General features: G+C 45.4%; 1 protein-coding gene across 2 annotated transcripts in view; it reads right to left on the reverse strand.

The window, feature by feature from the left end:
- Positions 1-6020, reverse strand: part of SEMA4B (semaphorin 4B) — a 66546-nt gene extending 60526 nt beyond the window's left edge. The window contains exon 1 of one of the 2 annotated variants that reach the window (XM_044279505.1): positions 5769-6020. In XM_044279505.1, coding sequence (XP_044135440.1) covers positions 5769-5871 — 103 coding nt within the window. In that variant the 5' untranslated portion in view covers positions 5872-6020. The remainder of the gene's footprint in view (positions 1-5768) is intronic. The other variant, XM_044279504.1, reaches the window with a different exon arrangement.
- Positions 6021-12763: the final 6743 nt, after the last annotated feature.

A 12763-nucleotide genomic window follows, 5' to 3' on the forward strand; every position in this document is an offset into this window, starting at 1 on the left:
GAATTCATTCATAACTTCTAGAAGGAATAATAAAGGAGTGAAAACATGCTCCCGGATTGTTATTACATGGGGGATGCAAGCAGGTACTAAAATAGACATGTCAGGAGCGGTGACAGGTCCTTTGTAAAGGGGATGTCCCGTTTTCTATATTGACGACTTCCACCTGAGCTGTAATTATGCTGCTCGTCACTGCGATGTCAACGAGGTAAACAGTGAAGAGAAGGCAGCGCTGGTACAAACAGCTGATCAGCGGGGGTACCAGGAGTCGGACCCACGCCCTGGCCGATACTGAGGAAAGGACATCAATATAGGAAACGGGACAACCCCTTTAAGTGACAACTAGGGATGAGCATCCACCTGGAACCCAAACCGGGTTCAGTAAAAGTTTTTTTGCAGAAGAAATTAATTTCTGAAGTTATTACCCGAAGTCTCGTGAGACTTCGCAATGTAATAACTTCGGCTCATCAGAGCCAATACATTCTAATAGTGTACGGAGCTGCTCGCTCCGTACAGTATTCTAACAAAGTTTTATGCAAATTGACTTTGGATGTTTCATCCGAAGTTGATTCGCTCATCCCTTAACATAGAGGTGTAGTGGGTCTACCGCTGAGCATGACATTTAGGAGATTAAATAACATAAATTAAGCCATTTTCGAGTTTATAAATCCAGTCATAATGGTGTAATATAATGGTCCTGAAGCTGTGACAAATATTCCACCAAGCTAACCAATAAGGCTGAGGAAATATGTCATGGCTACACCACTCTGCTGTTCCATTATGGGCACCGAGTGCCACATATAACGAGAAACACAATACATAGAAATAACGGGGTACTAACATTGCCCCTGTGGAAGCCTTGCTCAAGGGGCCAGCAGTGAGGGCAGGACAGTCAGCGTTATTACTGTGCGCCCTGTCCGCAGGTAAATACAGTGACTACACAATGACAGGTGGAAAAGAAATACATTACTAAGGTAATAAACATCTCTGAACGACACAGAGAAAACCAAAGGTGAAACTGACGTGCCAGGGCCGAATAAATCTGTGCACTTCCTGTATCCGTCACCGCAGGGGTGATTCATTACTCAGCCGTGTGCCCGGAGGGGAGCAGGGGACAAATGTACTAAACGGCTTTTCCACCAAAAATAATAATAATTACGAAAATGCTTTGAGTTGCCCTTTTCTGTCAAGTTGTCAAACTATTTCTTAGCGTTATCTGTTTCTGGGAAATCTGGGTGACAACCAGTATGGCCACCAAGACCTGCTGTCAACTAGCTTTCCCAGGGCGCTACATTTCAACTTTGTCTAGTAATATGTGGGGGGGGGTGGCTTGTCAAAAGGCAGATTTAGGAGTTCGGAATAGCTGGTGATGCGTGATTTGTGATGGGGGGGGGGGGGGGGGGCGTGCGTTGTCACCCATCTTTCCTAGAGAGAGGAAAGGATAAATTCCATTTTAACAACATAAAAAATGAGACCAACCTAATGGATTCTTTTTGGGAAAGACTTTTTTAATCAGTATCCAGGCTCCTAACACACGTTTTATTTTTTTTACATTTTTTGGGGATTATTAAGAAAACACTGAATTTCAGACTTTTTCTGGTGATTTTTCGAGGACTTTGGTGGCGTTATATATCAGTCTTACATTTGAATTGTTTTTTGGTGTCCTATAGACATGTCTACAAAACACTATAAAGCATGTTGCAATTTGGGGGGGGGGGGGGGGACAAATTCAAAAAAAGACACCAAAATGCCTAAAAACAGAAGATACCAAAATGTGTTTTCTATTTGTCCATAGTGTCTTTGGCCAAGACAGGCAGGGATCGAGATTCCAGCACGAGCGCCAGGTTTTGGCTGGACAAAAACCAGTGTGTGCACCAGTCAGGGGTGCACCTAGCCTTTCTGCTGCCTGAGGCGAAAACTGAGACAGCGCCCCTCCCCAATGGCAATTTCTTAACCCCTTCCCTTCAGCCCATGGCCCTTCGGCTGCCCTCCCTCTTACCCCTACCTGGTGCTGCTTGAGGCGATCTCCTAACCTGGCCTCATTGGTGGTAAACCCCTGGCGCCAGTTTATGTCCAACCAAAACCTGGCACTCATGCCGAAAACCTGCCAGATCTCCACCAGATCCCATTATGGTCATGGAGGTCTGGCATTATCTGGCTAGGCCGGATACAGTGACCTCCGGCAGGCTGTTCCTCTGCCCGATAGCTTTACCGCAGGTGTGGAACAAGCCTTAGGCTCCATTTCTGTCTACACAGGCAGCAAATATTAGTTGCATGACTTTGTCTTTCACCATGTGTCATCCTTATCTGATGGCCATCTATCTATCTATACATTTATATCTTTATATCTGTGTAAATGCATGAAAAAGATATTGCTTTGTAGTTCCAAATTAGCCAGGATTTGATGTATCTCTACAGTAAAGCCCACAGCTGTAGCATGGCAGGAGCCAGCCTTCTGAACCTCATCATGGACATCATCCTTATTAGTTTACACTTTATCCATCAGCGCAATGCAGCCATCATCCCTGTGTGGCTTTTGTGGTTACAGGGCGAGTTGTTAAAAAGATCTTTGAGCAGTTGCCAAACTAATCCTTGACTTGTCAGCTGAAGGTGAAGAAGGGTATGTGCCAGTTCCATCAGCAGGGGGCAGTGAGATCTGGCTCCTCTTATCATCCCTTACAACAACATGGCAAAGGTCACCAGACCAGAGGCAACTATCTCCATTACTGCAAACATCTACCTGATCCATGCAGCACGGAAGGCACTTCTCAAAGTCACCTAAAAACGGCGGAGTCTTTGTATTTCTACCAGATCCAGTGTATACTGGGTCACTGTGACACTGCGAGGTCAATATGTCTATTCTGGAACAGTTGGGTGTAGATATCTAGCTATTGTTGTGTCTCCTACATTGGCAGCACGGTGGCTCGGGGGTCAGCACTGGTGTCCTGTAAGTTTCCATCAGGTTTCCTCCACACTCACATAGTGTCTGATGCATTGGTCGACATATTGGTAGTGACTTATGTCCTGGGAAATCTGGGTTAGTAAAACACAACTTAGTAGAACTTGTATTTACCTGACATGGATGATCCATGACCAATACAAGTCCGAATTATTTTTTCCTAATAACTCCAAGGATTTTAATTGATAGTGTCTGCCCCTTCTGGTGTCATGGGCCCAGTGGTTATGGTGAAGAGGGCTTGTTATAGATCATTTAGGATTAAAAAACTGCGGTGCCTATGGACAGCTTCCCAAAGTAGATGTGTGTGGATCATGGGGGAAGGGGCACTAATCACACATGATGAAGGCATGTGTGCGGATCACACTGGGGGCACTACTCATACATGATGAAGGCATGTGTGTGGATCACACTGGGGGCACTACTCATACATGATGAAGGCATGTGTGTGGATCACACTGGGGGCACTACTCGTACATGATGAAGGCATGTGTGCGGATCACACTGGGGGCACTACTCATACATGATGAAGGCATGTGTGTGGATCACACTGGGGGCACTACTCGCACATGATGAAGGCATGTGTGTAGATCATGGGGGGGGCACTACTCGTACATGATGAAGGCATGTGTGCGGATCACACTGGGGGCACTACTCATACATGATGAAGGCATGTGTGCGGATCACACTGGGGCACTACTCATACATGATGAAGGCATGTGTGCGGATCAGAATGGGGGCACTACTCATACATGATGAAGGCATGTGTGTGGATCACACTGGGGGCACTACTCATACATGATGAAGGCATGTGTGTGGATCACACTGGGGCACTACTCATACATGATGAAGGCATGTGTGTGGATCACACTGGGGGCACTACTCGTACATGATGAAGGCATGTGTGCGGATCACACTGGGGGCACTACTCATACATGATGAAGGCATGTGTGTGGATCACACTGGGGGCACTACTCGCACATGATGAAGGCATGTGTGTAGATCATGGGGGGGGCACTACTCGTACATGATGAAGGCATGTGTGTGGATCATGGGGGGCACTACTCGTACATGATGAAGGCATGTGTGTGGATCATGGGGGGCACTACTCGTACATGATGAAGGCATGTGTGTGGATCACACTGGGGCACTACTCACACATGATGAAGGCATGTGTGTGGATCACACTGGGGCACTACTCACACATGATGAAGGCATGTGTGTGGATCACACTGGGGCACTACTCACACATGATGAAGGCATGTGTGTGGATCACACTGGGGCACTACTCACACATGATGAAGGCATGTGTGTGGATCACACTGGGGCACTACTCACACATGATGAAGGCATGTGTGTGGATCACACTGGGGGCACTACTCATACATGATGAAGGCATGTGTGCGGATCACACTGGGGGCACTACTCATACATGATGAAGGCATGTGTGCGGATCACACTGGGGGCACTACTCATACATGAGCAGCCATATAAATATTAGTATGACCATATCATCATGCCATACCCTCCTGGAGGGGACACAATGGGCGCAGGACACGTGGAGGGTATGGCATGATGACATGGTCTTACTAATGTTTATATGGCTGCTACAGGACTGATCATTTATGGAATGTATGGCCACCAATATGGCTTTCTGACTATTATATAATGTGTGTTTTGCTCCTTGGAGATGCTATTGATGAGTTATGACAGGGTCTGCCAGCTCCTGTGCCTGCCTGGGCGTCTTTCTGTCCCATGTTCTTTGTAACCACCGGTACATCCATCTAGCTTTTTATATGTCAATGTTTTTATTTAATCATGTGATGATAAAGATTGGTCATTTATAGACTTTCCGGTTGTTGCTATTTTTTGTTTTCTTGGTAGGGTATTGACCAGAGCTATTTGTTGGCCCTCATTTTTCATAGGTGTTAATAATACTTATACATAACGTAGACATGTGTGTGGATCACACCGGGGGCCCCACTTGTACATAATGTAGACATGTGTGTGGATCACACCGGGGGCCCCACTTGTACACAATGTAGACATGTGTGCGGATCACACCGGGGGCCCCACTTGTACATAATGTAGACATGTGTGGATCACACCAGGGGCCCAACTTGTACACAATGTAGACATGTGTGCGGATCACACCAGGGGCCCAACTTGTACACAATGTAGACATGTGTGCGGATCACACCAGGGGCCCAACTTGTACACAATGTAGACATGTGTGCGGATCACATCGGGGGCCCCACTTGTACATAATGTAGACGTGTGTGGATCACACCGGGGGCCCCACTTGTACATAATGTAGACATGTGTGGATCACACCGGGGGCCCCACTTGTACACAATGTAGACGTGTGTGTGGATCACACTGGGGGCCCCACTTGTACACAATGTAGACGTGTGTGATCGGATCACACCGGGGGCCCCACTTGTACATAATGTAGACGTGTGTGGATCACAGCGGGGGCCACACTTGTACATAACGTAGACGTGTGTGTGGATCACTCCGGGGCCCCACTTGTACACAATGTAGACATGTGTGTGGATCACACCGGGGGCCCACTTGTACACAATGTAGACATGTGTGTGGATCACACCGGGGGCCACTACTGATACATGATCTTCACATAAACGGTGTAACAAACCGCACCTCATAAGACAAACAGAGAAACCAAGGCTCTAGTAACAAGTGGCGGAGCAGTCAGCAGTTACCCCCGGAGATAGTAACCCTCCTCCCTGCTCACAAACAGGCTCCTCTGGGAAGGGGCCCTCTGTGTCTGGGTTAACCCTTCACAGGCACTTACCATATTGCAAGGTGAGTCTAGGAATGGCTTCATCCACAGACTGCACCAGCAGGATAGCAGCGACTGTCTGTCCCAGGATAAAGAGCCATGTCCAGGTCCCCATAGCCGAGCCTGGCTTCTCTATAATAATCCAGGGGGGTCTCTCTTCCGACTTCTCCTCTCAGGTTTTGTAATCCAAAGCGGAGCAGATCCGGAGCGCAGTGCTGAGAGCTGGTATTTACTCGGTAATGAAGGTTACAAAAGTTTGCCGAGTGCTGAGTCCATGTCCCGCCCAGCAGAGCTGTCCTCAGGCCTCCTCCTCCTCCTCCTCCTCACAGACCTGTCACATAGGAGAGGGGAACAAGAGAGAGAAGGAGTCATTGGGTAAAAGGAGAGAGAGGTTCCCTCTAGTGTCGCTGTCATCAGCAGTCACTCAGCATAGTGAAGGGGAAACATGCAATGAAATAACTTCTGGACAATGTTTTTATCGAATTTTCAATATCATAAAAGTTACAAACCTGGATAAACATGAAACAATAAGGATGAAACAATTGGTGCCGCACTCTCAGCTGGTATTCACCAAGATCAGGCCTCTTTCACACGGCCGTAGTGCTCCCGTGGCCGTATTGCGGGCCGCATACGGCGGTTCTGCAATACACGGGGCACCGGCCATGTGCATTCTGCATCACGGATGCGGACCCATTCACTTGAGATGCGGTGCGGAACAGAAGCACGGAACGGAACCCCACGAAAGCACTACGGAGTGCTTCTGTGGGGTCCCGTTTCGTGCTTCCGTTCCGCAGAAAAAAATAGAACTTGTTCTATCTTTTTGTGGAACGGATGGATCACGGACATTCAAGATAAATGGGTCTGGATCCGTCCCGGCCGCCGCACAGACATTGCCCATGCATTGGGGACCCCAAATTGCGGTCCCCAATGTACGGAACGGAACCAATACATTCGTGTGAAAGAGACCTAAGAGAGTATATAAGATACCTTTACAAAGCCCATGAACCAGGCTGGAGTCTTCAGTGACAAAATAACATTAGACATGTATATGAATGGATTGGGCTTCATTCTTTTACCTCTTGTAAGGCTAGGGTTGTGTCTAAAACTTTTTGTAGTAAAATATTTTGTTCTATAATCTGAAAGTCTAAAGGGTTGTTCCACCATGAAAACTTGGCACCTACCTGATACATTGGGGTCCCAGTGGTTGGATAGGTGATAAGTTGGAGGGGCACCTAAAATGCTAAGCCTCTGCCTAGCTTACCCATGGAGAGCCTGGTACGTCACCGGATCCCCCGAAAAAGCCCTTGCCCTGCGCGATTTAGCGCAGGACAAGGGAGAGCATCGGAGCATGAACTGCTCATGTCAGAGGGGGGGGGGAGGGGAGGGAGAGGGATATCTCCGGGTTCAGCTCTAGTGAGCAGCTAGTGATATCTGTTTTTTTAAATGGCTATGTGCTGCAATTTAAAAAAAAAGTAGAAGCTACTTTTTTCCTCCATAGAGTAAGATGAAAATCTCTTGAAAATCACTTTTTAAAGGGTTTCTGTCATCCCAATTTTCGCTATTAAACAGGCTGACATTACAGATGTGAAAATGAATTTCACCCGAATTTCTCACTGCGCCTGCGCCGAATACTGAACAGGACGGGCAGACAGGGCCAGCCTCTAGGAGCAAGTGCAGCGCGCCCCCCCCCCCCCCCCCTCTCCTAAAGGCTCATTTGCAGATAATAAAAGGTACAATTACATGAAAACGGGGCATACTTAAATAAAAGAAATGCAGAGTTAAATTCAGGTGACATTTTCACATCTGTAATGTTAGCCTGTTTAATAGCGAAAATTGGGGTGACAGAAACCCTTTAAAAAGTGATTTTCAAGAGATTTTCATCTTACTCTATGGAGGAAAAAAGTAGCTTCTACTTTTTTTTTTTTAATTGCAGCACATAGCCATTTAAAAAAAAGATATCACTAGCTGCTCAATAGAGCTGAACCCGGAGATATCCCCCCCCCCCCCCCCATCCTCTCTGACATGAGCAGTTCATGCTCCGATTCTCTCCCTTGCCCTGCGCTAAATCGCGCAGGGCAAGGGCTTTTTCGGGGGATCCGGTGATGTACCAGGCTCTCCATGGGTAAGCTAGGCAGAGGCTTAGCATTTTAGCAGCCCACAGGGCTTTCCGTCAGGGGTATATGCCTAAATTCCCAAAAATAGTATTCACTTATGCCATGACGAGTACATTCACTTTAATGGGTCAAACATCGTTCAGTGGATTCATCTTTGGACTCCGTTTGACCTGCTTTTCGCATGTTTTTGTCTTTTCGAATACTGTGGTAAATTTCACTTTTGTGTCTACTACTCGCTTCGCCAATGGCGCTCTCAGCCAGTCACTGGTCACTGTCCACATTTCTACAGGGTCCAGAATGTACAGAGTCTGGATGGGACAGGAGTGGTGGGGAAAACACCTTTAATGGAACTGAAAAACGAATTAGCTGTTCACCGACATTATTTACGTGTTTTTCTTCTTGTAATGTGCAGGAATCTGGCGACATTAACTCTGTCATTTATCAGTTCTATACTGAAGATAATGGTATGATTCAACAAATAAGGTGCCAGATGCAATCCGCACACAACTACAATGTCTTTTAAACGTCTGATTGTGAACAGTCTCTAGAAACTCTATCCCGTTGTCAGGGGCAACCACAGCAATGAAATCAGTAAATGTTCTCTTCAGGATACATATAACCAGTTCTTCACTCTGCGACCCACTCCTATGGTTCTGGGGCTGGCCTACAGCTTAGGCTCTGCTCTGTACTGTGGAGGAGATTTATCAAAACTGGTGTAAAGGAAGACTGGCTTAGTTGCCAATCAGATTCCACCTTTCATTTTTCAGAGCTCCTTTACACAATGAAAGGTGGAATCTGATTGGTTGCTATGGGCAACTAAGCCAGTCTTCCTTTAGACCAGTTTAATAAATCTCCCCCTGTGTCTCCATCTTGCAGCTATTACTTTCTGAATTCAGCAACTCATACTTGGGGCCCCACTTTTCACACCTCTGTTTCTGCCATCTCTCAGTCCCGAATACACCACATCCCCTCTGTCTTCTTCAGTCCAGGAACTCTGGCGCACACTCCTAAAACCTCATGCAGGCGTCAGTGTTTCACGGACGTGTGCTGTTGGTGTTCTCCACGGACAGCACACGTCCCTATTCATTTTAATGTGTGTATTCACACATCAGTGTTTCAGCACGGTCCGTTTTTTTTAACCACAGATACATGCTCTATTTTGTCCGTGTTCACGGATCCATCACGCCCATTATAGTCTATGGGTCCGTGAAAACCACGGATGCTATCCGTGGAAAAAAAAATTCAGCTGTTTAGTGTTAGTGAAACACGGATGCAACACGGACAGCAAAAAACAGACCCAACACGGATCTGTCACGGGAGAAAACACGAATTGAACACGGTCCGTGTTACCACTGATCCAAAACTGACACGGACGTCTGCATGATATGTGATGTGTGGTTGATATTCTAGAGCAGGCATTGATGGGGGAAAGAGGGGGTCGTGATTATTCTTTTTGAGGTGGAAAACCTTCCATGTTAGAGATATCCTACAGATATTGGGAAAACTAAACATTTTATTAATAAAAAAATAAAAAAAAACTACTTTGAAGCTAAAATGTGCTTTAAAATACTAATAATCCTCATGAATACATTAATATGTTCTCAGGGGTATATTTCCTCAGAATTTCATGCCAGCTGCAGCGCTCACTAGTGTTTGATATTCCTGTACAAATGTTTGGGTATCGACTTTCCTAGGGCCCCTCTCTGTAGTAGCGATCACATCTCACATTTACAATGGACGGATTATTTTATTTATTGCTATTTTATTGTTACAGAAAGCAGCACAGTCTAGACGAGCTGAGACGTAGCCAATAAAACGTGCGCGCTGCTTTATTTTCTGAATTCCGTCTCCATAAGTCCTGAAAATGGGGATAAATCTTGACCCTTTCTATGTGTGAGGAGCAAAATCCACACCTGTTAAACACTCGGAGAACCTGTTAATGGAAGCATCAGCTAGGACGACAACTTTAAAATGTAGAGTCAATGTCAAATAAATCATGTTATCCATAAAAAATAATTGGAAGGAAAGCAGAACACAGTGCTTATATGAAATTGTAGATTAAAAGGCATTTTGGCTTCAAGCACACCCTCTCCACCCACCGTCCGTATAGTCCTGTGTTTACAGAGCTTTACACTAAGCAACTCATCTCATGCCAATAAAACAGCAAGACAGCTCTCTTCTAAAGTCATTTTCAGAGGAGCTGAGCTGTGAAATGCCCAGCATAAATGACTACATTACAGCACCGGAAATGCTGTCCCCACTGTGTGCTGGTGTATCTCTGGAGCTACCAGAGCAAAATCTATCTATCTATCTATCTCCTATCTATCTCATATCTATCTATCTATCTATCTATCGCATATCTATTGTAGGGTAGGAAGGAGCAAGGGACTGTCGTTGACGGAAGGTATGTGTTACCGAGGTTCCTGGCCTCAGTGCAGTAAGAGCCAGTTTTCAGGTGTCTGCAGCAGTTGTTGTTTGACACCTAGCTATATAGTATAACTTTAATAGCTGATCCGGGACGGCTCTTACTGGGAGTAGTCAAAGTGCTTGGTGGGTGACTACTCCCCACGTTCCAGGCCGGGTCTTGACTGGCCTATATAAAAAACCCAGCCAGCAGTGTCAGCTGGTGGTAATTACCTCTCTCTCTGACAATCGCTGGATTGGGATTTGAGCCGTGTGCTAGGCTGGAGGCCTGAGTTTGGGAGGTCTGCTCTGTCCTTAGCAATGTCGATCGGGTGTGGACTAACACCTAAGATAACAGGTGACTGTTTTTGCTGTATGAACTGTCTAGGTGTGTACGAACACCAAAACTGCAAATGGACTGTCGTACTGTTTTGTTGCCATAAGTGTGAATAAAACAATTACGTTTTTGAGGTACAAACTGGTCTTTGCTTCTATACTGCGTCCGCTTGTCCTGTCTACCAGAGCGAATCCCCACTCTATCTATCTATCTATCTATCTATCTATCTATCTATCTATCTATCTATCTATCTATCTATCTGTATTACAATACAGAGCTGTATTCACAATTGTAAAGTCTTCAGAATTTAAATCTCCCAGCATTCCTTGGTTCAATGTCTCTATCAAGCTTTTATTCTGATGATCTGTATTTTAGGTCATCTTCACACCAGATACTTTATAGTAAGCCAGTGTAGTAAAAACCTCAATACATTATATGAGCTCAGCTGACAATGCTATTAAAGGGATTTTCAGCAATTTTCAATATTAATGGCCTATCTTCAGTATAGGTCCTTAATATGAGATCGTCAGGGGTCCGACACCCAGATCCCCCGCTGATCAGCTGTTTGAGGAAGCCGTGGCACTTACTGGAGCTCTGGTGAGTGCAGCGGCCTCCTCACGGCATACCAAGCAAAGCGAAGTCCCTTAGATTCACTTGAATGGACCTAAACTGCATCTAGGCCATGTGACCGGTAAACGTGGCCTAGGAGGAGGCATAAGTGATCACTTACATCAGATCAACAGGGGTGCCAGGAGTCAGACCCCTGACTGAGGATGGGTCATCAATATTGAAATCCAACACACATCCTGCAGAATATGCTTAGCAACTCTTTATTACGCATTTCTCTCCAGTTCCCATTTTGAAAACCTCTGCTTGCTGGCAGCTAATAGAAAATGTCTAGGGGAGATGAAGACTGAAATAAAATTATGGACTATACAGCAGATTCCACTATAATGACGTTTCTGTCGGACTTGTGCAATAGGATGTGCAGTATTAAAGGAATTATTTCCGCATGCTGGCATTTTTGTATTAAGGTTAATATGAAGATGTGTGACTTGGAAATAGAACCTGATGTTATTTATAAGCTGTAATTAACTTGATTTCGCTGAGTAAGAAATTCCTCTTTGTCTCTGTATACACGCGTAGTGTCAGCAGACTACAGTGGATAACAGTCTACTGTTAGTCACAGACAGTGCCCAGAGTGAGCACTGGCACACTAAAGTCAATGGAAAAATCCACAAGTGCATTCTTTCTTCACCGACCATCGCATCATGCAATATTTGGTCCGATTTTAATGCTAAAAAAATGGACAGCACACAGTCGCCATCCTTGCGCAGTCCATTTTTCACAGATGGTAGCTGGGAGCTGCTGAGAAGAAGTGAATGCTGTTTTTTAAAAAATGCATGACATACTGATGCCACATGGAGCGATAAAAAGAGGTCAAACGTAACTCAGTCACCGACAATACTGATTCCACAAGGATGGAAATTAGACAATTTTTACCGGACTGAACATGGATGAGTATTACAACACTTATCTGACTATAGCCTTTGGATGTATACAGATTAGAAAACGTTAACTTGACATTTAATGGTTTAAAAGGTTATCCACATACATTATGCAGGGGCATAGAGTCAACCCTGACTTCCTTACAGCATTAATTACCACCAATCCAAAACCTGGTGTGGATGCTACTTTGGTCACAAATTACCGTCTCATATCTCTTTCAAATATAGACTTGAAACTTCTGACTTCTATTCTAGCCTGCAGACTCAACTCCTTTTTACCTTCCCTTGTTCACAGAGACCAAGTTGGTTTTATCCCAGGGCGTAAGGCCCCTGACAAGTGACAACGTACGTAAAATATTAAATGCCATTCACGCAGAAACAGATCCCACACTCCCCTAACGGTCCTGGCATTGGATATAGAGAAAGCATTTGACAGCTTATCTTGGACATACCTGAAAGTGACACTCCAAATGATGGGGTTTGGAGATTCCTTCCTTAAAACAATTGGCGTCCTATACTCTAACCCCACTGCCAACCTGAAAATCCCTTCTACTTCGATTTCACCTATACATATTGATAGGGGTACGAGACGATTTTCTCTGGCTATGAACCCCCTGGCCATCCGGACAAATCCAGATATCAAAG

The sequence above is a fragment of the Bufo gargarizans genome, chromosome 2, assembly GCF_014858855.1.
Source record: "Bufo gargarizans isolate SCDJY-AF-19 chromosome 2, ASM1485885v1, whole genome shotgun sequence".
Lineage (NCBI taxonomy): Eukaryota > Metazoa > Chordata > Amphibia > Anura > Bufonidae > Bufo > Bufo gargarizans.